Source organism: Falco naumanni, chromosome Z (assembly GCF_017639655.2).
Source record: "Falco naumanni isolate bFalNau1 chromosome Z, bFalNau1.pat, whole genome shotgun sequence".
NCBI classification, from domain to species: domain Eukaryota; kingdom Metazoa; phylum Chordata; class Aves; order Falconiformes; family Falconidae; genus Falco; species Falco naumanni.
The window spans coordinates 5,936,791-5,963,788 of record NC_054080.1 but is presented as its reverse complement, the minus strand read 5'-3'; the positions used below and the strand labels follow the sequence as shown (position 1 = coordinate 5,963,788).

The following is a 26,998-nucleotide window of genomic DNA, read 5'->3' as shown; positions in this document are numbered from 1 at the left end:
GCTTTGTGGGGAGCGCCCAGCCGGCATCAGCGCCGCCCGGGCCGGGCTGGGGCTCTGCACCGTCCCTATGAGCGGGCAGTAGGGTACGTGCCGCCACGGTCGCCCTTCGCCTGGGGGCCTTCGGGGATATTTTTTGTTTTTTGTTTTGTTTTCCCTTCCCTTTAGTTTTTTTTTCTTACAGTATATTTTTTTACACTTTGCTATTAACAAAAAAAAAAAAAAATGGTGCTGGGGAAGGTGAAGAGTTTGACAATAAGCTTTGACTGTCTGAATGACAGCAATGTCCCCGTCTACTCTAGCGGGGACACAGTCTCAGGAAGGGTCAGATTAGAAGTAACTGGGGAAATTAGAGTGAAATCTCTTAAAATTCACGCGAGGGGACACGCCAAAGTGCGTTGGACTGAATCGAGGAATGCTGGATCCAACACTGCCTATACCCAGAACTACACGGAAGAAGTGGAGTATTTCAACCACAAGGACATCCTGATCGGCCACGAGAGAGGTGAGGGGTTGCTTCCCACTGGGCGGGGAGGGGGGGGGGGGGGCGTTCGGCAGCGCCTTGGGTCTATCCCCCCCGTCCCTGCGGCCGCGGTTGGGGGCGGTAGGAGAGCGGCAGGACGCGCCGGGGTGGTGGACCCGGTGCTGGAGCTGCGGGAGATGCATCTGCACAGCGCCTGCAAGCAGGACTTTTTAGAACTACCTGCCCTTCAATACAGCCATTAACACTTTTTTTTTCCGAAATGCACTACCGCTTGTGTTTTGGTTGGTTGGGGCTTTTTTAAGCTTAGTGATGGGAGAATGATTTGCCCCTCGGTGGGGGAAATAACCTGTAAAATCCAAGCCAGATGGGCAGTAAACGACTTCATTCAGCATCCTAAGAAATCCCAAAATACAATGAAAGCGAAACAAGAGTTTTTGGCACATCGGGGTTCTGCTTTACCGGGCCGATAATCCCATGCGTCCCGTTTTTCTGTTTTTAAAGGTAGCTTGTTATTGATAGGGAAAAGATTGGCCGTGCTTTTTGACATACGCTATCACCACCCCACGTGCAATTTGATTTTTTTTTCTTTACCCCCTCGCGGTAAATCGTTTTAATTTCCTTCGTCCCACCCCTCGAGGGATGTTGGAGGCGGGGGACAGATGGACACCCCGATGTCAAGATGTGGCCGAAATTTCCTGATGGAGGAACCAAGGGGAGGGGGGGTTGCGTAATGGGAGCATCCCTTCCAAAACTGGGGAGCAGAGGAGCTCCCGCTCCCCGGGTCCTGCCAGCGGTGGGGTTTGGGGGGATCCTCACGCCACGGGGTGCCCCCCCCGACCCGGCAGCCCCCCTTGCCGCCCGGCTGAGAGCGCCGGGGCCCGGGGTGTGTTTTTTTTCCGAAGTTCGCAGCCTTTGTTCGAAGCGGTTCAATCCTGTTTGGGACCGGGGCGGGGGGGGGGGGGGGGGGGGGAGGCTGCTCTGCGCAGATTGGCCGCACGCGTCAGGTGGTGGCGATGACTTAATTCCCTAGCACAAGAAAATAATGTTAAAAACCGGTTATGTAATTTCGGTGCTGCTTCCTTGCCCTTTTTTTTCCCTCTTAAAAAAAAAAAAACCGTAGCATTTACTGCAGGGATGGGATATTTCCCCTTTCTTTTGAGGAAAAAATAAATTAATTTTGGAATAACTCCGGCTGCAGGCGCACCGAGCCCCATTACCAAGCGTTTCTGAAATGAACGCTTTATAGGAGCTGGGGTTTGGGCTTTCACCCGCGCCTCACGCACGGCGGGCGCACTAGCGAGGTGGCTCGGGCCCGCCTTACGCCTCGGGGGCCGCTCGCCCCACCGAAACTTCACGCACCTCCGGGTCGAGGGTGACAGAAGCGTGCGGGCACGCACGACACGAGCCGGCGGGGGCGGGGCACCCCCCCACGAGTGGGGGTGGTGTGGTGAGGGGGGGGGCCAGCCGCTGCCGGCGCCCGCGGCCGAGTTTCAGTGACTGCCTTGGGCGCCGCTCCCCAGAGCTGGCCGCCCTGGCCGCGCCCCCCGGCCGGCCCCTGATTGGCCGGCCGGGGTTTGTTGGCCTGTTGCTAGGGCGATGCCAGCAGCTGATTGGCGGGGCGCTGGCCGCGGGGGTGAGGGAGCAGGTTCCCCTGCCCGCAGCCGGCGTGCGCCGGCAGCCCCCCGGGGCGGGGAGGGAGCTGGCACCGGCTGGGGGGCGGGGGGCGCCGCGCTCTGAGGGGGGGCGGGCGGGCGGCGGGACGCGCTGCGGCCAGTCACGTCCCCATCGCCCCCTCCCCGGTGCCGGTCCCCTCTCGGGGGGTCTCGGCGGAGAGCGGAAGGCGAGGGGCGGGCGACGCCCCGCCCTCCCTCCCTCCCTCCCCAGGCCGGCGGGGAGCGGGGCTGGTGAGCGAATGCGGCGGGTGTAACGTATACCGTATGTATATGAGCGGCTGGCTGGGGATCCGCTCACGCCGGTTTAGGCCGGTCGGCTCCTGCTCCAGCCTGGCCCCTGATTGACAGCTCAGCACTTGTTTACCACAGCTCCGCCGCGGCCGGGCTCGGCGGGACTGCTGAGCTGGCAGGAACGGGCGGGGGGCAGGACGGGGGCTCCTGTGGGGGGGAGAGCGCCGTGCTGGGGAGCGGTGGCACAGCCGGCAGCAGCGCTGCCCCCGGCCCCCCACCCCCTAAAAAAAAAAAATTCAGAACCCCAGCACCCTCACGCTTAGACACGCGTTGTCTCAGGGCGCGTTCCCCTGGTGTGGTTTCGTGACACTGCGCGCCCAAGGTGCGTCCGTGTCGGCGGCTTTGCTGGGGGGGGGGGCTTCTCTTAGGGGTTATTTTTAGGTTTTGATGGGTTTTTTGGTGTTGGCAGTGCCCTGTGGGAAGGGAAGGTCGGCGGTTCTGTAGGACAATGGGAACTTAAAACCCTCCTGCGCTGCCTCCATTAACGCTTCAGACCATTAAATATAAGCGGTTGCCTTTCACGTCGCCTGGCTGTATCCCCCTTCTGTTATTCCAGCCCTTTGTGCGAGGTGCTCAGTTATATTTCCTCCCAACTTTGTATTTTGGTGGAGTCAGCGTTTTTCAGGTTATATAGTAATTACCTCAGAATAAACTCCAAATCTGCTGCAGCCTTTAAATGTGTACAAGAAACCATGGCCATAAATGAAGGTCGGCTTTCTCGGTGGAACCAGCAAATACCTGGGTCTTGCTGCCCATGCCAAGACCAAGTTAACCTATCACAAACTAAAAACTTCAGCTCTAGACAGTGTTAAAATAAGGCGTCCTGCCATTTTCTGTGCCCTGAATTTGTCTGGTACTTTCCAGGTGGTGCTTGTACACTTTTTTGACTTTTTTTCCTCCCACTTCTGTTTTTGGTGATTAATTTCTGGACACTGTTGCCAGGCAGGAGATAAAAGGAAGCTGAATTACTAAATTTAATCTTACACAGCAGACTTGATGCAGATCATTTAATGCTGTTAAAAGAGCCACCTCTGTTTCATTTTAACTAAGAATTGCAGTGGAAAGCATGATTTCCATTACAGATTTTGCAGGCAGGCCTTGAAATGGCAGCAGTTGCAACTGTGTCAGTGTTCAGAAGCGGGGTTATAAATTAAAGCAAATTAACCTCTGCTTCTCTGTAAGGTGAACCTGGCAATCTTGCCTAACCTGCTATAAGTAAGATTTGTCCCTGCACTGGGCAGTTAATGTGAATGGATTGGGGACCCTTGTTTCTTGGACACCACCTTCTCATGTGCTGCAATGAGTGTGTAAATGCAATTTATTCTTGAAGAGAAGCCCAGGTAATGTATAAAACATGTGCAGGTAGAATAACTTACTTTGTGGTTCTTTTTCCCCTCTTAGATGATGACAATTCAGAAGAAGGCCTTCACACCATCCATTCGGGAAGGCATGAATATGCATTCAGCTTTGAGCTTCCACAGACGTAAGTGTCCACACACAGTCCTCAGGCCCTGCTGGCCACCTACCTGAACAAAACTCCTGCTGCGGGTGGAGGGGAAACCTTTTCAATGGTAGTAGGAATTGTGCTCTGACATGCAATGGAGGACATAATCTCATTAAACTAAAGAGGTTGCTTTTAACCTGATAACACACTTGCTTTTTTTTTTTTTAAATTTCCACAGAATGGGAGCTCATTGCTACCCAGTTGCTCACTTTCTTTTGACCAAGTCCTACAGACTTACCAGGTCTTCCAATAATATTACCCCTTCCCAAGAGGAGGGAGATGAATTTAAACAGTCACTGGAGTACTGCAGAGTGGCTGGGGTACCTTCTAACCCAACTAAACAGTTTACTGGAGCCATGCAGACCAGCAGAACTAGAGATGACATGACAGCTGAATTGTTTGGGCTCACTCTGGAGCTGATGTGGCAAGCTTAACTACGTTTGAACAGAAGAGGAAGTTGTTCTCATTTAAATAGGATATATGTACCCAGGCTGGTCTTTATGCAGAAAGCAAGAAAAATTCCCATGCTTAATCCCACTTGTCTCAAAAAGCGAAGGTGAAGCATGAGTGAGAGCAGAAGTTAAAGATTGTTCCCACATACACCCTTTCAAGTCTGAAGTGTGTAATCTGGACATTGTGAATGGAAGATTTACTGTAACTTGTATTTTTAGGCAACTTCAGTACTGGGAACTCCATGTGTAAAACTAAATACATGGGAACAGAGGGAGTCTCAACATGGTTGGAAGGAGCCTTTTGCTGTAAAAAAAAAAGGCAGTGAAGTCATTAAGGTTGAACAAATTTAGCAGTGTGTTATGTGAAATAGCTCAAAACCTAGCAATAAAAGCTAATAAACAATCTGTTTACTAGAGGTGCTGGTTTTAGCAGAACCTGCAAATGATAAATGCTTTAACAGGTCAGTTTCAAAGTGAACAGCACAGGACTTGGAACAATAAATCTTACTGGAATAATGGAGAAGACCTGTGTATGTGGAGACTTCCAAAGTTGATTTAGCATTCTGAACATCTCAACTACAAAAAGAAAAAGTTCATGCTGATCTTCCCTTGAGTGGGAAGGAGCACCTAAATACAAAAAACCAAAAACATTTCTATACATGAAGATGGAAAGCTTAGTTTGAAGTGAAACATAGCCAGCAAAGTATCTCAAGCATTGGTCAAAGCACAGGTTCTTTGTAACCTGAAGGGATAACTGTGAAACCAGCTGTTGGTAACACTGGAGGAAAAAAAACGGGGCTGGTTTTGGTTTTGAAAGCCTGAAGTTTGATGCTGTGTACTTACTTGTTACTTTGTGTCCATAGAATACTTCCAAAATTTACCTAAGCTACAGAGCAGCAGTGAAAAGAAAGAAGATACACACTGGCCTTGACTGGTTTTTGCCCTTCAAGAAATATGGGGCTGGATGAAACATTGAAGATGGATTAGAAAATCCTTTCAAACCTATAACTTGAAAGAATGAGTCTAGTAACTGGCATGGCTAGTATTCCCTATGGAAGATACGGAAGCTTTGCAAATGACTTGTTTCTAATTTATTTCTTAACAGTGTATTCAGAACATAGTAAAATAAGAAAAAAACTTGCCTAAAAATAAGAACAAGCTTATGGGAAACTACTGATAATTGGAATTAACTGGAATATAAAGATCTCAGTATTAATTTTATGATGTTACGGGGGAAAACAGGTGATGCTGAAAGGTCTGGAGATCTTTTCCACATCGTTTTTCCTCCACTTCCCAAAAAGAACTTACTTCATCTGACTATTCTGCTCTAAAATTTGACATAGTAACTGCATGTATATATACAAGTTTATGTACATCTATGTATGTACATCTGTATGTAAATATTTTAAGCTGGTCTCATTAGGGTAGAGGAAAATCAGAAGGTACTCAGAATAGCCTCTCTCCAGAACTCTGAAATACTTACCCTGCATAACATGAAAGAAACTACAAAAGTGCTGAATTGCAGCTAAAACTAACACGACACTGAGATACCAGCCAAGTAAACAATAGACAATCATCTACAAAATACGATACTCAAAGCAGTAGTTGTTTGGCACTAATGCTAATTTTAGGCTGGTGGTCATAATGTGGCCTTAAAAGGGCATGCTTTCCTATAGATATGAAAGTGGCCTCTTAAGTTTAAAGGAAATGTGTACTCCTGGCATTTTCTAGTACAATTCTTTAATGGATTCTTAAAATCTATGCAAAACCACAGTAGGATAATTGGAGATGATTTTTTCTCCCATCTTTAATCTTGGATTTTTCTGAGATACCAGAACTTTGCAAATATAAGTTATGCTGCATTAAGTACTACATTGCATTAAAACGCAATTCTACATACTAATCCCTGATCTGATCAATTGTATCATTATTAGACAAAGACTTTACTCAATTTTGACCTTTGTGTCCTGCACAGACCACTTGCTACCTCATTCGAAGGCAGACATGGCAGTGTGCGCTATTGGGTGAAAGCCGAATTGCATAGGCCTTGGTTTCTACCAGTAAAATTAAAGAAGGAATTTACAGTCTTTGAACATATAGATATCAACACTCCTTCATTACTGGTAAGAATTGACAGAATTACTCATTCTTTGTTTCTGGCATAAAAATAACAAGAGTATAATAACTGAAACAATATTCACATCTAATTTTACCTAATCTTTATTCACTGGTTTAGTTACAGCTGATCTAAGCATTACATCAGTTCAGCAGCTCTGTAACTACTGGTATTTTGAAAGTTAACATTTCTGTGTACTCAGAGTTGCTTCACCTTTTTAAGATTCGTAAAATGGCTTTGTCAAATTAAATTGGTAATACTAAATTGTAAAATGTCACTAAGAAGGAAAATTTTGATAACTGTTCCTCTTTGATTTTAAATAATCTGTGGAAGGAATGGTGAAACTTGAAAGAATATTCTAGTTTGAGCCTGCTAACTTAGAAATGCAAAGTAAAAAACTTACTGGCGTGCATAGCTGATAATTTCCATATGGATAGTTTTCTGCCAATGGGGAGAAATTATCGCAATTCTGTATAATCTTTTTTATGAAATGTCATTTCATTAAAATAGTTTCAGTATCACAACTGCTTTCAATGATGATTTGATTTCAATCTGGCCTAAAATTCCTTTTCTATTTTTTCTCCCTCAAATTCTAAACTATGGAGGGAGAGAAAAACCAAACTCAAAAGTCCATTGAAATAGGTTTCTTGTTGTGTATGGGTGAAAAATCAGACTTGCAAAGGGATGTTGGCCTTGTGCAAATCCATTAAAATCAAAGGACTCCCATTTGAGTTTAATGGGCTTTGGATCATGTCCTAAATCCCGATGCCATGTAAAATAACAATCTGTTTAATGTAGATGAAACGGGATCATTCTGAAACAGAGGAAATGGCAGGAGTCAAGGTTACAGTTCATTGGCTTAGTTATTGTTTCTGAAATAGTGTACTGCAAAGATGTTCTAGTTTACTGATACAGGAAGAGCTTTACCAGCAGTGTGCTGACATGTAGGCTATAAAGCCTTCTTTTTAAGTTATACAGTATTCATGTCTAAAAACTGTTTTAAAGTGGGACTGTAGTATGAACTGTAGCAGAAAAAGCAGTGTTAATGAGTAATGGAATTAAAATAAACCTTCTGTCTGCATAGTGCAATTTAAGTTGCTTCAAGTTTTTTCCTCTAAATAGAGCTAGCTATGTTTGTCAAAATATGTAATATGAAAATATTTTTGTGTTGATGGAATAGATGAAGAGATTCGTGGAACTCTTAATTAAACAACATTGTTGTTCTTTTTTGCAGTCACCCCAAGCAGGCACAAAAGAAAAGACTCTCTGTTGTTGGTTTTGTACCTCAGGCCCAATATCCTTAAGTGCCAAAATTGCAAGGAAGGGCTACACCCCAGGTACGTAACAGAAGTAATTATAGGAAATGTTTTTCCTTCCCTTCTAAAATGACAGTTTGTACTTGACTGCTTTTGTATAAATGAAATGTTTAAACTATTCTTGCCACCTCAGTTTGCATTCAGCAGTCTTCCTGATACTTTCTTAGCCTTGACTACTGTTGTTAACTAATGCTAGCTGTGTCTTCAGACTGTTGAAGGACATCTTCTAGTAGACCTGTGACTTTTTCTTTTAGATTAGCTTGTGGTGATCCTATTCCTATTAGCATCAGTGGATGTTTTTCAAGGTAGAGCACTGCCAGTGCATTATAGCAATACACAGAATGTCAGGATTTGTTTAAGCTGCCTTGTAGATACAGCAGAATTTCATGTTCTCTCTGTTTCAGGTGAATCAATTCAGATCTTCGCTGAGATTGAGAACTGCTCTTCCCGTGTGGTGGTGCCAAAGGCAGCCATTTACCAAACACAGGCATTTTACGCCAAAGGGAAAATGAAGGAAGTCAAACAGCTTGTGGCCAACCTGCGTGGGGAATCGGTGTCATCTGGCAAAACAGAAACTTGGAATGGCAAACAGCTGAAAATCCCACCTGTTTCCCCTTCAATCCTCGACTGTAGTATAATCCGTGTGGAGTATTCATTGATGGTGTGTTGGGTGGTCTGTTTCACTAGAGCATGAATTTCCATCATTGCTTGCAAATTTCTAACAAAGCATTCTGTGATTGCTAGTTAAAAAATAGGTATCCTAGTATTGGTGTCCTGACAGGAATTCGGTAAATAAATTCAGTTTAAATTATGCATGTTAAAAAAAAAAAACTTGCAGTGTGCCAGCAAAGCAAATGTGTCATGAGTAGGGTGACATTTCTGTGCAAGGGCTTGTATTAAGAATCCCAAGCTGCTTTTGGCTCAGGGAGCCCTTTTTCTCTGTGGGGGCACTGGACCCAAAACAGACAATAAGAAATTGTAGAAAATTCCATGGACAGAGAAGTTAACTGTAGTGGTTTAATCCCAGCTGGGAGCTAAGTACCTACCATGTAGCCACTCCTTCAGTCCTTGCACCCCCTGCCCCCAACAGGATGGGGAGGAGAACCAGGAAAAAGGTAGAAGTAATGGGTTGAGATAGGAACAATTTAATAATTGAAAAAATAAAATACAGTAAGAATAGCAATTGTAACGGAAAGGAGAGAGAAAGAGGGAGGAATAAAACCCAAAGAGGAAAAAAAACAAGTAATGCACGGTTGCTTGCCACCCACTTGACTGATGCCCAGCCCAGCCAGCTATTGGTTGGCCCCAGCCAACCCCACGGTTTTGTGTACTGAGCAAGGACGTTCTATGGTATGCAGTACCCTTTGGCTAGTTCAGGCCAGCTGTCCTGGCTCGGTTCCCCCTGCAGCCCTGAGTCCTTGTGCCACCTGCTCCCTGGCACAGCATGGGAAACTTGGAAAGTCCTTGATTTTGAGTAAGCACTACCGAGCAAGAGGTAAAACATCAGTGTTGCCAACACTAACTACTCTTGCACTGAATCCAGAACATAGCACTGTATCTGCTACTAAGAAGGAAATTAACTATCCCAGCTGAAACCAGGACACTTAGTGCAATAATGATGAAGTGGTTGTACAAATGTACATTTTAATCATACACCTCTTCTGTTGTTCATGTTCTTCAGGTATATGTTGATATTCCAGGCGCCATGGATTTATTCCTTAACTTGCCACTGGTCATTGGTACCATTCCTCTTCACCCATTTGGTAGCAGAACATCAAGTGTGAGCAGCCAGTGTAGCATGAACATGAATTGGCTTGGTCTGACACTGCCTGAAAGACCAGAAGGTAACTTGACATATAAATCCCAATCAACTGGTGAGCCTGTCCTGATTTTTGTCAGCATTATCTGTTGCTGTCATGCAGATAGAGTGAAATTGCATCCTTTGTCATAAAGCCCACAGGAAATCCCTTGTGGATGTTTCCTTGCCACCTGCTTGTCCTCTAGAAGAGCAAGAGTTGCCTCTGCCACCATCTGTCAAGGACAAGCAACGAAATCCAGCTGCTGGGAAGCTGGCACAATTGAAATTGTAGGATGCCATTATGCAGAATTACTTGTACCTCTAGTACCCCAGTTGCATCCTTGGTTATAAGGCATTGTAACTTGTCAAAATAGCAGTTCATGGTGTCCTTTACCAGCCTTGGTAGCCAAGGCTTTGTGGAAAAGGTAATGTAATTCATTACAATGGGAAGTCTCCCTTAACAAAGGAGAAATTATCTCCTCTCCTCTGCTTTCACGTACTGAATAAATGTCCATTTTTATGTGTAAATCCCAAACGCATTCGTGGAGTCCAGATGAGTGCAAAGTCCTGTCATTCTGACTTGTACGGAAGTTCAGTATTCTGAGCATGCCTTACATTTTAAGGGGGTGATTAAGCCACCATAAGCAGTGGTCAGTCCGCTCTTTGTTGTGAGCATAATCTTAAAACTAACCAGCCTAACCCTCTCTTTCATGTTCAGCAACTGTTAGGTAAATGACTACAGTCACCTACCTGCTCTGGTGCATTTTACGATTGTGAAAGTTTGATATTTATCATGTTACATATTTTGACATGCATAAGAACTTGTTGTTCGAACTGCGTGTGCCTTTTCCCCGCAGCACCTCCTAGCTATGCAGAAGTGGTCACAGAGGAGCAAAGACAGTCCAGCCTTGCACCCGTAGGTGCTTGTGATGATTTTGAGAGAGCGCTTCCGGGACCATTGTTTGCATACATCCAGGAGTTCCGTTATCTGCCTCCACCCCTCTATTCAGAAGTAGGTACCTCAGACAGAATATGATGATTAATTCACTGTTTTCCTGAATTCTGTCTGTGGAATAAATGTAGGAAGCTGTTTCTCCTTCCTAAAATCAGGAGAAACTGTTGAAATGGTGAATGGGATAACACGACTTGGTTTTGGCAAAGTGCAGGTGAATTACATCCAGACTTGCCAGGATTCCTCACAGTTCTAATGCTTTGTAACATTTCCAGACTGTTGTGTACATTCTTAGCACCTTCATTAAAACCTTGCATGTTGTTGGTTAATGCCAACATTTTGGGTTTATAAATGCACAACATGCTCATGTTTTTCAGCTCTACTTTTTTCTAAAACTGCACATTTTTGTTTCTCTGTACGTAGTGCTTTCAGAAGTTTTATGTAGAGAAGTTACGAAGGTATTCTTTCTGACATAGTTTTCTGTAAATACATAGCTCTCCGTCTCTGGCGGCATTTTTAGTCCTGTGAAAGCCGCTCAGTAACAGTACCCTACCTTCAAAAGCTTTCCATGTTCATATTTTTCCAGGGAAAAGTGTGGTATAGAACAAAAGTAGCTTTTGGTTAAATCTTAGCTGAATTTACCCACTGTTGATTTCTTTTTTTTTTTTAATTTTCTTCTCTTGAAACACTAATATGCTGGGGCAGGGGTTTTGTGTCCTGGAGACTTAAGTGAGGACTGTTTTGTAGCTTAACCCTAGAATACAACTCAAGTCCTTTTTGGTTTAGTGGCATTTTAAAGATTTAGAAAGAAGCCATTTTTGTCCTCAGAAATGGTTGTATAAGACTGGTAAGAATGTTGATGAAACCACATACTTAAACTATTCTTACTGTCCAGTTTTGGAGACCTACATTAGCAGGTTGCTTCCCCCTTCTTCTTTTTGTAGAAAGGAAGTAAAATAAAAAGTGTGTTCCGCACCTTACCTCTTCTTTGCAGAAAGAAGGAAGAGGTAAGTGTGGAACACACTTTGAAGACATGTTATAGGGCGCTTGAGGATTAATAACTTGTGAATTATCCGTGAAAAATCATTCTACTAGTAACTTTTTTCCTGAAGCAAAGTTACGTTTTTAGTGATGAGTTGTCTTTTTAGCATACAGTAAAAAATTTGGCAGATTTCTGTGCTACTAAAGCAGATGTTTTAAAGTTTTTTTTAATTCTTTGTGCTTACTCTTAAATTGCCGCCAACCTGTAGTTTAAAATTTTCCACTGTACTTCACTGCTAGTTTTCCTTCAAGTTTTCTCTAATAGATTAGAGATTTTTGGATACTGGATTGGGAATGCAGTTTGTTATGATGACTGTCATAAACTGGTCAGTTTTGGTGGGGTTCTGTTTGGATTGGTTTGTTTATAACAGTTGACTAAATGTCTTGTGTGGTTGTTTTTTTTTGTTTGTTTTCTCTTCTGGTTAGATTGATCCAAACCCAGAGCAGCCCACAGATGACAGACCGTCTTGCCCCTCTCGTTGAAGGAATTCATAAAAAGCTGACTTGACTTGGGTTTTGAATCATACCTGCTGTGTTGAAGGTCAAGGCGTCATAGCGGAGACACTTTCAGAGGAAGGTTTGCTCTTGTGTATGGTGAATAAATGAAAACAACCTGTGATCATGCTTTGAAGCCTACAGTAACATTGTAGGACTGCTCCACATGCTTGGAAGACCTGAGCTTTTCTTTTTTTTAATCCCGCCCCCCCCCCCCCCCCAAATACTGGCACATACTAGGAGCAGCCTTACTAACCTACAGTCATGTGTGTCAAAACACTTAAACCACATTGTAAGAGAGGAGGGGTGTTTTCCTCTTACGATTTGGAAATTTGCACATGCTCGTTGCTTAAGTTGTGCGGTTCAGTGTCACTACAGCTTTTTCTCATTTATGCTGGACTGTTGTTACCCCCTATTTGTTCTTAGTCCGCACAATAAAAAGCAAAATAAAGCTTTGATTAAAAAAAAAAAAGCAACAGACTTTGACAAATGCACTGACTTTTCTTTTTTTTTTTAATTTAATGTAGCCTGGACTTTACATGCATTATGCACATGCTCAGAATTGTCCTCGTAGGCTGATCATGTATCACCTCTTCAGCTTGGATCCTGTTGTGGATTTATTTACAAACATCAAATGCCTTCAAGCCAATCCTTCTTGCTGTACGTTTTGCAGCCTACTGTAGTAGATAAGCAACAAATGCGGGGCTGGGGTGGGGGGTGGAGAGTTAGTAGAAAGAAACTAATAGACTTCATCAAGATTGTATACCTTCTTGATTTCTTCTAAGAATTTGTTGCCTTTCTACTATTATCGCAAAGCAGCATTTTGTTACAGACTGCCTAAAAATCACTTAATCTCAGGTGAACTCATCACTTGCCAAACTGTTGGAATGCTATTTGTTTTGTTACGTTGCACTGTTTAGTTACTTCTTTTTTGTTTTGTGTTTGTGTTCTTGTTTTTGTTCTTTATTCAAGAGGGGGATCTGGAATAGGGACATACACAAAAGTTTCAAAACCCACCCTCATTCCCATTTCTCTTTCTACATTACAAAAGGAGATACTAAACTAAAGTTGTGAAGCTTTAAAAAAAAAAAAAGGCACAAATGAAAGCACCAGCAGACACCAGCTCAGCCTCAAAAAGAATTTTAAAAGTAAATAGTCATATACTGTCTAGGATTCATAGGCAGGTCGATATCTCAAGTAGTAGGGATGGGAAGGGAAAATAAATTTATTTTTATATATAGTTATCACCAAAAATTCTATATGTAATGAGTCTCTAGTAGAAAGTATATTTCAAACTGCAGGAAAAGCGTGGACTATGCTAAGAGCTCAGTTTGTGCACTTTGTATTATCTTCAGGGTTTATGATACTGTAAAAATAGTAAGACTAGAAGTATAATTAAGACTGGGCAAGATCAATGTTTACCAGCCATACTTAAGATGTGAGTTAGTTACAGTTGCTTTGATGATTGCATCTTCTGTGATACTCAAGAGCTTTAAAACAGAACAGCCCATTTTACAACATACTCGCTCAGAATGCAAGAAATTACATGGAAAGAGCACTTGCCCTTGAGCGTGCCCCAAGGAAGAAAAAGAGTGCAATGGAGCCATTGGATGTACTAACACAAATACCAGCACTTAACATGCTAGAGATTTACAACAAAAGTCAACTTCCCTTTCCAAAATCGTGTAACACAGAGCATTGACAAAGGGACACGCTTCTGGTGTTGACTTCTTAAACAAACCAAGATGTAATCCATCAAGTATCTTACCTCCTTGTGCAATAAAACAGCTCAGAAGGGAGCGGGAGAGAGGGCAGGCTGGTGTTTCTGGGTGGTGCTCGTTCTTAAAAAACCTCTGCCTTGGTTTTAAGGCTTCATAAATGCGACAAAATAGGCTTTTCCATAAGTGGCCTTCGTGAGAACATGAACGATAATTTCATGTTTCAAAAATGACAACAGGGTGATACAAATGAGTCGCGTTTTAAGTGATTCAGTTAAAGGCTTGGGCTTCAAGCAAGGGTCTCAGAGGAGAAGGAAATTGGGTGATGTCTTGCATTATTAGGCCAATTTTGTGAATGTCCCTTCCCTCTACCCTCTCCAACCAGACAATTCTAAAAGCTGATGGGATCGTTGGCATAAAAGGGCATTTGGTGGTTTTACTTTTTTTTTCCTTTTTTTGTTACTTTTAACAGACTAGGGAACAATTGCTGATACACGTAGCATTAAAAGTACTTACCACAATACGTAGAAAAATTGCCTATGAGCAGGATTGACCAATATCGTAGTAATTGAGATGGCATCACAGCCTTTGTGATCAGTGAAAAATTCTATAACGTTATCAAATAAAGACACTCTGTTTAAATTATGTTGTTACTTGTTCAGAGTCATTACTCTTCCACAATTATTGGTCAATTCTCAGCGTTATAAAACATGAGGTTCACAGTTGTAGCCCAGTATTTGATAGAAAATTCTGATCTGAATTAGGAAAAAGTAAGTAAAATCCAAACATTAGAGAAACAAAGTGCAATATTAAATGTTTGCTTTATAGATTATATTCTATGGCTGTTTGTACTTTTTTTGTTTTTAGTTTTGGTGCTGAATATGTCCTTGTAGACTCTGTTTCAAGAAAACAATATGTGGAAAACTGTTTAATTTTTCCTATTGCTCTTCCTTGTGGAAAATAAACTTTTGTAAAAAAAAAAATAAATCTTTTAAGTGTTATAACTGTAAGGTAATAACCACAAGGATCGTCTAATCAGGTATTTTACTACAGGAGCACACAGACTGCTTGTGTCAAACTGCATAGGGAAAAACTCCCTCTAGGAGTGTTGCCACTGAGCACCACGGAAGTCCAGGGTCAGCCCCCTCAGCCCCTTCTATTTACATCGGTGACCTCTTGGGCCAGGTCCCAGATGGGAAATGATATTTTCCTACATGCGACTTGGGAAATGGGCAGGATGCGCATGCCTTTCCAGGACTCTGTGCTTGTATCTCGTGGTGAATGTGCTGACCCTAGTTCCAGGCTCCTGGTCCTTCCCAGGACATAGGGCTGGAGGGCAGGGAGGGGCATTTTGGTGGGGGTCAGAGGGAGTCACCCATGGGTTTGCAGCTGGGGGGTTTGACATGGGGTGGAGAAGGTGCCCTTCAGAACCGTTTCTCAGGTGTGGTGTGACAACCAGATGTTGAAAACATCCTCCTGCAACGTGCACCCTGCTCGATGGATCCCTGTGTGGGATTCCTACAGCTCCCCAGCGTGCCAGCAGTGAGGCACTGCCGTGGTGCCTGGCTTCCGCATACCACGCACAGCTGAGCCTCGGACAAAACGGACTGTCGTCATCCTTCAGTATCAACATGTCGTTTGACCTAAGAGAAGGTTCAGCAGGCGAGCTGCCAGGGGCTTGAGCGGCCAGCGTGACCTGTTCCTCCCCGCTGGTGTTTGGTGTGCTGGGGACCACTGCATCCCCACACCACTGTACCCTCAGTTTAATGGTGCTGCTGCTGATGTGGACAACCCAAACGTCTGATGGAACATGGTGTGTAAAGCAAACAGTAGGGCCTCCTCCTGTGAAAGTGTTCAGCTTAATTTTGAGTTTGGAGAATTCAAGCAGACTTCAGGGATTTTTTTCCCTATTAATAACAGTCGGTTTTGCCCCAGTTCCAGTTCAATAAGAAGCATAAAAAAGGTAGTCTCGCATTTTGCACATCTGCTTGGAGCTTCTTCATAGCTGAGCAACAGCAAGATACTTTTTTTTTTTTTTCCCTAATACCAGCAGAACATTTCTTACTAACCAAGTTTCTAATGCCATGTGGCAGTTTTTGGAATTTAAATTGACATTAACGTCATTTAAGCACTTGAGCACTTGAGCTTCTGAGGGACACAGGGCAATGTTGCAAAATTGATCGACACATTTCCTGGCAATTATCTAGTTAACACACATATCTGTCAGTTTTTAACCCCTTTCTAAATTTAAGCTTTTTTGTGTGTTTTACAGAAACAAACCACTGATCGCCATGAACTCCAGCCCCCTTAGCTTTTCACAGCACGGCCACAAGCACAAAGTTCAGCTGCAGAACTGAAGAAGGGTCTCCAGAAGCAGCACATTAAGCTGGGCGCCCACCCAACAACGATTTTCCGCTGGGAATTATCTTTGCCCAGGTGAATTCTGCCAATTTAAGCCAACTTCTGTGGCTCAAGGTGCACAGTCAAATGCCCAGCATAGCAGGCTGGTACTGCAGAACAACTAGCTCATGGGGACGTAGAGTCCAGACTTCCCACGTGTCCTTGATTTTGAGCAGAACTCCCCTTCAGCGGTCTGGGGAGAGTTGAGGTACCACCAGTTGCACTGCGTGACCTTTACTGGGGATTTCAGCTCCTAGATTTTGGAGGTTTTAGTGAAAACCACTTGCAAAGACACATTGTCAGGCATGTTCCACCTGCCTCCCAGACCATATCCTGGGAATAGGAGAAAGCTAACCTATTTATTCTCCCAGCAATCGCTCACTCCTGGAACTGCCCCACCTAGCTACAGCATGCTATTTTAAGAGCTGGATCCTCCTTATCTCCTGACCTAGTGGACATTAGGACAGAGCAGTAGCTTCTGAGCAGCAGCTGGGTACTGCTATGAAATCTGAGTGGAACAGTGTACTTGCCATCTAACCCAGCTTGTAACAGAGAAGACTCGGAGTTCAGAAGGACACTGCATTTTGCGTTTGCTTCAGGCACCTTGCTGTAATAAATGTTTGTCATATTTGGATGAAAGACAATGACCTAGAACAGAGAAGGTGAAAGCTTTAAATATAACATCAAAATTGAGTCACTTAGGAGATGTATTTTTAAGGGGGTAAAAAAATACTGTTAAAAAAAAAAAAAAGACAACCAGAAACTAGTATCAAAGTGCAAAGCCCAGGACTATACCTTAATTTTCTGCTGCGTCAGCAGTAGAGTCTGAGAAAAAAAAAAAAAAAGGTGACATCTTACAAGACAAAAGTGACATTGTAGAATCATAGAGTGGTTTGGGTTGGAAGGGACCTTAAAGATCATCTGGTGGTGGGGACTGGAAAAAAGGACCGTTATGGTTTATCCCCAGCCAGAAACTTAAGTACCACATAGCTGCTCCCCCACTCTCACCACCACCACCACCTCAGAGGGATGGGGAGGAGAATCAGAAGGGCATGTAAAACTTGAGGTTTGAGATAAGAATTTAACTATTGAAGCAAAATACAATAGGAGAAAAATAACGTTGATGATGATGATGATGATGATGATGATGATGATGATGATGATGATGATGATGATGATGATGATGATGATGATGATGATGATGATGATGATGATGATGAAAGGGAGGGGGAAGGTGTGCAAGGAATGAAGTCCAAAGGGAAAGGAATAAAAACCACCCAAGTGATGCCCAATACAGTTGCTCACCCCCCAGTGGCTGATGCCCAGCCAGCCCCCAGCAGCCGTCAGCCAGCCCCAGCCAGCTCCCCCCAGTTTATATACCAAGCAGGACATTCTATGGTATGGAATATCCCTTTGGTCAGCTCGGGTCAGCTGTCCTGGCTGTGTCCCTCCCCAAAGTCCTTGCACCCCTCCAGCCCTCTCCCTGGCAGGGCCTGAGAAACTGAAAATTCCTTTGCTTTGTATAAACATTACCCACTTACAACTGAAACCATCACTGTGTTACCATTATTCTCATAGTAAATCCAAAGCACAGCACTGCAGCAGCTACTGAGAAGAAAATTAACTCTATCCCAGCTGAAACCAGGACACATACTTGAATGAAAGACAATGACCTAGAAAAGAGAAGGTAAAGGTTTTAAATAATATATATATATATATATATATATAAATAAAATAATTTTTAAAAAGAGTTGTTTAGGAGGGTAAGAATATAGAATTTAAAACCCCCAAAAAACAAAATTCAAAGAAAGCACATCCAGAAACGAGTATCAAAGTGCAAAACCTGTCACTATGCATTCATTCTCTGCTGCTCCAGCAGTAGAATCTGATGTCTTATACAAGAAAAAGCCACGTGATAGAATCGTTGTTTGAGTCAAAAGGGACCTTCAAGATCGCCTAGCTCCAGTGCCCTGCCCCGGGCAGGGACACCCCCCCCAGCCCAGGCTGCTCCCAGCCCCGTCCAGCCTGGCCTTGAGCCCTGCCAGGGATGGGGCACCCACAGCTGCTCTGGGCAGCCTGGGCCAGCGCCTCGCCGCCCTCACAGGGGAGAATTTCTTCCTAATAGCTAATCTACACCTACCTCTTTCAGCTGAAAGTCATCCCCCCTCGTCCTGTCACTACATGCCCTGTAGAAAGCCCCTCTCCATCTTCCCTTCCGGCCCCTTTGGGTGCTGGCAGGTGCTGTAAGGTCTCCCTGGAGCCTTCTCTTCTCCAGGCTGAACCACCCCGACTCTCTCAGCCCGTCTTCGTGCAAGAGATGCTTCAGCTCTCTGATCCTCTTCGTGTCCCTCCTCTGGACTCGCTCCCACAGGACATGTCCTTCCTGCACAGGGGCACCAGCGCTGGAGGCAGTGCCGCAGGTGGGTCGCACCAGAGTGGGTCAGGGGGCAGAACCACAGTCTTTCTGAGGTGGTGCATTCCATCGACCTCCAGCAGCTCCTGCAGGGCTTCCAGCTGGGGACGCTGGAGGGAACGACCAAGCGCAGTGGTCCCCATCGCTCCCACACACCACCACCGAGGACTCGCCTTCCATCTCGAGACTCGCCACGCTATATCGTGCCTTTGGCTCACCAGCTCTCCACCGAACTCTCTGGGATGGGGAGGCCAGGGCCCATTAGCTCTTCAGTGGTTTAATAAATGTTATTTCTAAAATAAACTGGAGAGCGTGATGCCATTCACTCTTTCTCAAAGGAGATACGGACATAATTTTTTTCAGCTGGTTGCACGGAGGGAACATAGGAGGAGGGGAAAACTTATTGCAAAACCTAGCATGATTTATTTTTATCTGGAAATTCATGCAGTTGCCCAGATCTAAGCAAGGCCTTGCTGTCATTGAACTGCCTAAAATTGAAATGGAGCTGTCAACTGGAGACAGTCATAGCAACATTGAAGGCAAGTCTGTCGTGGTTGCCCATCAGCTGAGAAACACAATTTAATAAATCCCTCTGTGGTTCGGTAGCTCCATAAAAGGTGTGTTCACCAGGTAATGACTTCCCATTAACAAAATTATTTTTTTATCAATTACACCCTTGTTTGGGCACCTACCCTAAATCAGTTGAAGTCCATGAGCACTAGTCCATTTCTTCCATAAGCAGCTCATTTTTCCCGGTTCAGATTGCTAAAAGAATAGATCACCTTAACATCTTCAGCTCCAATTTCAAAAATTATTTCAATATTAAATATGTGGTATAAACAAAGAGAAACCTGCGTCAGTGTTTTACAGCTACTTGATTAACTCCCATAAATCAAAACTAAATGGTCCTTTTACCTATCTTTTAACAGGCTGAGACAGGGCAGTTTTACTGCTGCCCATTATTTTTTTAGTGCATCAAACACCATTTATTGTGACAGAGCTGTGCACCTCTAAAGCAGTAAAGCGATTTGTCAGTGGTACCACATCAAGCTATCCTCCCAAACAAAACAAATGAAGAAAACAATACCTAGCCTGTGCAGAAGTAGGACAATGTAGTTTAAATTCACTTTCGGACCACAAGATAGGGCTTACTTTTCTTTCTGATTTGCCCCTCTTTCCCCCCCTTATAATTCAAAGTATTCCAAAGGAGGTAACAAAATTCTCTTAATCCCTTTGCCTTCCCTTTCCTGCACTTTAGTCGAACTTTTTAGCACTTCAAAACATCCTACTCCTTTTGGGGCTGGTATTTGCTCATATATCCTATGCCACCAATAAACCCTCATATAAAACTGGTTTTCCTCAAAGCAAATCTCTTTCATCTGGCTTTCTGACCTGAAATACCTTCCCAGAATGTACTTGAAAAGGCACTACACATTTTCTCCCGAAAATCATCTTTTCTATTGAAAAGCACCAGGAGCAGTGGTGATGAGATAGAAGACTTGTGAATATCAAGTGTAACATTTACTTTTTGTTCATGGTATGACCTAGTAAATAGGCAGTTGCAATATGGGAACTATTTTAAGGTATTTCAGCACCATTATTCTGAAGTATCTTGCAAAGAATGCAAATTGACTTGCCTTGAAGGTGTTTGAAGGTGTTTTATCACATGTTAAAAGCATACATGGGAACAACTAATATTGGCATACACCGCAGTGAACTCATGTCTTTTTTTACTTGTGGGATAAGATATCCTACCAGTGTCTCACAATTACCCCTCCACACACACCTCAAAAAAAAAAACCAAAAAAAACCCAAACCAACACCAAAAAAACCTGCCAAAACCCCCAATAAATTAAGCTTCAAATGTCTTATAAACATCATTTTCATGTAGCTAACACATGGAAACCCTGTCCTAATGAAGGCTATATTACCCTACAGTTGTGCAAATCCTTTCTGCTTACCATACACAATTAGAAAGTAATTTTAAAATACATTCATTTCTGTGGCATGCATTTGGTACTCTTCCACAATTTCGCATGCCCTAACACTAACTAAGCTTCTGGCACTACCAGAATAGACAAGAAATAAATACACTTGAGAGCATGCTGAAGGTTGAAACAGACTACAAGCATTGCTTCCATTTATTTGCTGCTGCAAAAGGCGAACTCCACTGTGATAAACCTTACTCTCTTGGCAACTAGTTGATAAATACAAAGTACTCCAGGAAGTCATTTTTTCTCCTTGGCTCACTTCGAGCAAAGCTGAAGGGGAAGAAGAGAAGTTGCTATTATTGCAAGCAGAGAGCAGCACAGGGAGAAGGAAGAAACCCAAATTTTGCACTGGCGACTGGCCTCTCTACCCAGAGCAGTCACCAAGAGAGAAGCCAGGTATCTCACCCCTGACAAACACATGATGGATATCTTCGCCTCAATAGTGCATCCTGCAGTTTATAAGCACGTTGCAACAGGGAAGTCCCTTGCTGCGTGCAAGCAGAGCCCTCCAGGGACCTCTGATGGAGCAAATTCCCCATCAACCTGCATCACCTCCATCACCTGCAAGTCCACTGGGGCAGCAGGTGCACACACCCAAGCACACACGCTCGCACGTGTGGACCGCGCCAACTGCAGATGAGGAACATCTCTGATTTATGTGATCCAGAAGTCTGTTGACTGGTTACCCAAAACAGAGATCTTGCGAGTTCAGACAAGGACATTTTGAACTTGCACAAGCTGTTGTATTTTCCGTCCTTATAAGAAGATGTTCTGTTTCTGCAGCCCATAGATCTTTCTGAATATGGTGACAGTTTCAATAAGGGGTTTCAAAATGTTGTTATATGATTGTTCTAGGGTGCCCGGAATCATACCCAGGAACCAAACCAAATGCTTTTCTCCAGCACTTGTGCAAAACAAGCTGTTGACAGAATTTCTGGTGACCTTTAAAAAGTTTCACATTCGTAAATTCTAACCCAGCCTCCAAAAAAGCCTTAGGGCTAGCGTTGTTAGGAAAAGACAAAAAATGGAAAAAAAATATCTTTAGAGCAACGCAGCTTGCTGAAAAGGAAGAACTACTGGGATTTGTCAGTGGCAGCAGCATGTGCCATGGATGCAACTGGTGCAACGTAGCAAGAAACCTCATCACAGTGCCATCTGCTTAATTCGCTCTGCACTACCAGGCTGCAAACTGGGCGCAGCGCGGACTCTGCAGTCAAGGCAGCTGATGATGCTGGATGCAGCACAGCAGTCACGGGCGAGCACGGGACACCCCGCACCCCGCGGTGTAAACGCAAGCACCCACGTGAACAGGGGTGCCACAGGAGCACCCTGTCCCGTCAGCAGGCTGTGGGTGCTGTCTTCTCAGGGCAGGGATAGCGAAAGTGCACCTTCACCCACGGCCAGGGCTGGCTGGCTCTCCAGAGCAGCTGCAGAGAGAATCAGCCCCTTGGCTCCCTGTGCAACTTCTGTAAAAGGTGCTGCTGGCACCCGCCTGCTCACCCCGGCCGTGGCGGGGGAAAGGGACTGTGTCACCGTGTTCCCCGGCAGGGTCAGATCTGTCCACACTTGCATGGGCCTTGTATTCTTGGCTCCTCCTACAGAATTCACAGCTGACACTAGTTATTTCTAGGAGTTCTTTCCCTTCAAAAGGAAAAAGCAAGGGTGGGGGAAGAAGATGGTTGCAATTATTTAAATAAATAGCATGTAAGCAATAGGTCTTATTAAAGAAACAGAAATAATAGGCTCAGCCTTTTCACATTTTGTGTGCTTATACAGATTATGACAAGCCCAGTTTTGCACAAAACCTTATGAATGCACTTTTTTGCTTCTACCTGATGGTGCATATAGCTATTTTTCTTTCTTTTTTTTTTTTTTTTTTTTTTTTTCTATTTTGGGCCTCATATTCCATAAACACAGTACATAGAAAAGGCAAAAATTATCATAAAAAGTAGGATTTGTCCTCACTGACTTTGTTTACTGACTTAAAAAGCTAAAATCCCTTCTATTCTGTTGATATCCTTGTAGTTCACTGACTTGATTTACTCCTGGCTCTTCAACTCAGTTTATTCTAGCTCTGATTCACAATTACTATATTACTAACCCTGCCGAAAAATAAATTTTCAGCTTCCCCAGTCATCTTTATTTTCATGGAAGAAAACTGATAGAGGAGTGCTTCACTCAAACCACACAGGATCAACACAAAGACAGCCAGAAAAAGGCAGTTCTGGGGGAATGACTGGACACTGGTCTGTGAAGAACATCGTGTGTTCCCCTGCACCAACATCTGAACAGTCACTGGCAATACGCCTGGATATTTTGGATGTTGCATGTCTGTCAAATAAATCAAACATCCAGATGTAGAATCTGGCAATGATGACATTCTACTGGTGACTTTCAACCCGTAGGCTAGTGAGTAGAACACAGAGAAGCATAAATACTGTAGGTTTTAATCAGATACATTATTTCAGGCAGCTATTTATAGGAAAATTTACGTGGGTTGGTTTGTTGGCTTTTTTGTTCTGTTCATCAAACCGGTATTTAAAAAACTTGCATTTTTTAAAGGGAAGGTTCTAAGAGGAGACTTCTCCCCCAAATCACAGAGAATAAGCGTCAAAAAATCAGTCTTCAAAACTTTGCCTCCACAGAATGACAAGGAGGAAATGTTTTAAAGATGTGTATGAATGAAAATAATGAAATCTAAACTATTATTTCTGAAATGAAAGGAATGCAGCATCCCACAAGGTAAACGTATTGTAAAATTAAGAGACACAGTTAGCTCGTGCAGCTTACCAAAGGCAAATTTGCTGGGTGCATCCTTGTGTTTCACTTAATGATTTCTTTGGCCCAAAGCTGAGAATTCTGCAACCACAACTGCAGAAGGCTCCATCAGACTTGCCAGGCCTCACAGATGCAGCATGGTGCACCCAGCACACCCACAACTGCTCTGCACTTATCACAGCACGTCTGCTGCCTGCCAAGCTGGTGGCACTCTGGGTACGTCACTGGCACACGGATTCCTTTTGCACATGCTCTGCCAGGTCTGGAGGAACTTCTATAATTCATTAGTAATGCATTAAGTAATGTTAAGGGGGGTTGACTTTTATAGCAAAAGAAACGAAAAAAAAAAGATACCGAAAAATTTACTATATTGCAGATTTTTTCTGAGTCCCTGCGTGTTTCAGAAAGCTGAAGCCCTTGCCAGCCAGCCTGTGCTGAGTTGTCTGATACCCACGTCATCTCCTAATAGACACTGATCTAATTTCCATTGCTCTCTAAAGCAATCAGTGCTGTCACCGACAAGTTATTTGCCCTGTCACTCTGGAAGGACAGCAGTGGCGTCCACCACTCACAGCAGAGCGCTGGGATAAAGATAAGTATGTTGTTTAATGCAGCTAATCCATAGGCAGCACAGAGGATTGCCACGCTGGAGACCCATTATCTGAAATCCCATTTACCAGCACCCCTCCGACAGCGCTGTGCGCAGAGACACCCTGTTTGCCTAGCACGAGACTGCCGGAGGAAGGGAAGCAAGGGTCCTGTGTGCCCCACGTTCACCAAACCTAGCTCTCAAAGCACTATGACTACCTGCCAAGTCACCTAAAACAGTGGCCACAGACCAAATGGTGACAACTCAATCCTACAGTTTGCAATGATGTTGTTATGTTTATAACACAAAATTTTCTGCCTTGATCCTCTGAGCTGTGGACCATGGGGTGTGTGCATTAGTCATGACAACAGAAAGTGATGTTTTGAAGCATGAGGTGACTATCCTAATGATGCACAAGGAAAGGTTAACTCTCATAACGTAATATAACCTCACCTTTTTAACCTAATACAAGATACAGTTGTGTTCTTCCATTTAAAATAATTTATCACCATATGGATGCTCATCTTCTCCTTCCATTCATTGTAGGGGTCAAAGCTCTGAGAACAAGGCGACGTTCATGCTATCCACCAGAAACCTGCTTTTCAACAAAAACATTTGCTTAAGAAAGACTTTATTTATTGTCAGAATATTCAGCATGCACTGGAGTTAATAAATATGCACAAATAAGGACGCGATAGAAATCAAAAATCCAATCTGCTCTCTGAATTCTCTGGGTGACCTGTCTTTGAGGAGAATTTAGCCTTGACTTTTACTAAGTACAGCATCTAAGTATACTTTTTTGTGTGTGTGTGTGAATCCAGAGTAATTCTTATGCCATAAAAGCCTTATGTAGGAGGCTCGGTATTTGAAAACCATCTTAGTGATCTCCTTTTAGTCTTTATAGAAACATATTAAGTATTTTGAAGACTGCTTTCCCACCTTCATATACTTTTTCCACTATGATCTCAGTAGTCTTGAGACTTTCAAAGCTGAGCAGGCTTAGAAACTTTAAATAGCAATATATTCTACATACTTTCCATCTCCCACATCTTACAGTATAACCATAAAGTGTTAAGTGAAGCCTCCGATAATTTCAGATTTGAATGAGGTTTCATGTGAGTGAATCATAAAACATACAAGCAGCACTTTCCTTAAAGAGAAGGGAAGGGATTCTTTGCCAGAGAGAGCTACCCAAATGATTTCCTTCATTATGGTTTTTCAAGTCCATGTGCTTCTTTTTAAGTAAAGGAAGACTAGGCAATTACTATAATCAGCAACACATTCCAGCTATTCTAGTCTAAAAGACTACATCAAATAACTTGACAGGGAAAAAAAAAAAAAAAGACAGATTTCATCTTAAGATTAAAAAATAAGATACTTTTCAAGCAAGCAAACAAAAAAAGATAGCAGCAATTTACTTTCCGTATTTAAAAAGCTTTTTGCTTCTTCCCCCGTTAATGAATATGATAAACAACCTTCTGGAGGCTTAAAACTAAACCATATTTCTTTACAAAAAACAGTTGATTTACACTTTGTTTTATATAGCGCTACGTTTTTTTTTAAATGTCCATTGAAGCTGGTTTGGTAGAACGTAGGGTTTAGCGCTCAGGTCACGTGGCTGTGTACAAAGCTCCCGAGGTTCCTGTTCTCATACGTGTGTGTGTCATTGGGACAGTCACTGACAATGGAACAGATGGACCAGCCCAGCGCCCCAGAGTTTCTTAGAGATATTAACCGCTTCAGGTTCTTTGGTATGCATAAAAGAAAAGGAAGTTTATTTTGGAGGTAAACTCAGATCCCCATGTGCCTTTATTTTGTTATCTGTTCTCCAAAGGTGCAGCCTGTATTTGGTAAGTTTTGCGCCATAAATCTGAAAGCAAACCTGCACATGAAATGCACGAATTTTCTCACTTCCGTTTTCTTCGTATACGTTCGAATCTGTATGCTTGAAAAGCTTTTAAAAGCCACAGTTATTAAGGGAATAATTTTGTTAAGATAGATTTAGAAATAAGGAAATACATTTAAAAAAAACACATTAAAATGAAAGGCTTTGTAAGTGACACACGCCTATTTCTGATTTATGAAGCATTCAGGCTTGGGAAATGATTTGGATGTAAGAGCAGGAAGACAGCTGGTGTACGCATACCAGAACATACAACTGCTGCCTGAATGAAATTACAATAATGTTTATTGATAAAGACCAGGACAATGCTAGGACAGACAGTTTTAGAGCTAAACCCTGCAAAACTTGTTCTGACAGCGAGCTGCCCCCGCAGCCCGGGCCCCGCTCCCATTCTATTCCAGCGAGTTTTCTCCCTAGCCTACTGTAAACAGGAAATCAGAGTGGACAAGCCAGGAAAGAAATGCGAAATACCCCGTGAAACGTGCTGTGTAATGAGTTGACGGGACGTGCATGAGCGGAGGGCTTACTTAACAGAAGCTGAGTCATGTTTTCACAAACCAACGTCTGGTTTATTCCCCGCCTTCCCCACCTCCCTTTTCTTTTTATTTTATTTATTTATTATTATTTCTGAGTCACCTCAGTCAACCCTGACACATCCCTCCATGGCCTGGCTGATGGGGATCAGCTGTATGGAGCAATTGTCTTGGTAGCACGCAAGGCTGAATGTCTCGTGACTTCTCAGGAGCACCAGCAGGACAGGAGGCACAGACCAAAAACACCAAAAAAACTTCACAGTGTCATTTTCGCTAAGCAGAAGCTCCTGTTTAGTAGGCTGTAATTTTTTATTTTTTAATTTCTTTTAAAGAAAAGGCAGCAGGACAAAGTAACTGCAATCACGACGGGGCACTGCGCTCTCCCTGCTGTCATCAAACCCACATCAAGCGCCAGGCGATGGACTCAGCCCACCCTCCAAGCCTGCAAAGATCAACCATGGGCTCATCCTTAACGTTGCAGGTGGGGATCAAGAGACGCATCAGAAACTCATTCCACCGCCTTAAAGAGAAATCAGAAATATTTAGTTGCTGTA

General features: G+C 43.5%; 1 protein-coding gene and 1 long non-coding RNA gene across 3 annotated transcripts; one reads left to right on the top strand and one right to left on the bottom strand.

Annotated features, from left to right (window-relative positions):
- ARRDC3 (arrestin domain containing 3) lies at window positions 1-14,482 on the top strand. 2 transcript variants are annotated; one of them, XM_040579514.1, is made up of 8 exons: window positions 1-502; window positions 3,847-3,928; window positions 6,377-6,524; window positions 7,752-7,854; window positions 8,238-8,494; window positions 9,515-9,677; window positions 10,489-10,643; window positions 12,051-14,482. In XM_040579514.1, the coding sequence occupies exons 1-8, from the start codon at window positions 223-225 to the stop codon at window positions 12,105-12,107; spliced, it is 1,245 nt and encodes a 414-aa protein (XP_040435448.1). In that variant the 5' UTR covers window positions 1-222; the 3' UTR covers window positions 12,108-14,482. The 2 variants fall into 2 exon arrangements, with proteins under 2 accessions (XP_040435448.1, XP_040435449.1); XM_040579515.1 differs by lacking the exon at window positions 10,489-10,643.
- Window positions 3,935-26,241, bottom strand: LOC121080995. Its single transcript, XR_005825558.1, has 3 exons — window positions 26,231-26,241; window positions 18,081-18,086; window positions 3,935-5,714 (listed from the first exon to the last, which is right to left on the bottom strand). It is a non-coding gene; the product is annotated as an uncharacterized LOC121080995 (long non-coding RNA).
- Between the last annotated feature and the right edge of the window lie 757 nt (window positions 26,242-26,998).

What these genes read in the sequence shown, in the direction of transcription:
- ARRDC3 (XM_040579514.1), top strand. Translation starts at nt 223, where the DNA reads ATGGTGCTGGGGAAGGTGAAGAGTTTGACAATAAGCTTTGACTGTCTG. An exon ending in TCAACACTCCTTCATTACTG is followed by an intron (nt 6,525 to 7,751) that starts GTAAGAATTGAC and finishes TCTTTTTTGCAG; the next exon opens with TCACCCCAAGCAGGCACAAA. An exon ending in ACTGCCTGAAAGACCAGAAG is followed by an intron (nt 9,678 to 10,488) that starts GTAACTTGACAT and finishes TTTTCCCCGCAG; the next exon opens with CACCTCCTAGCTATGCAGAA.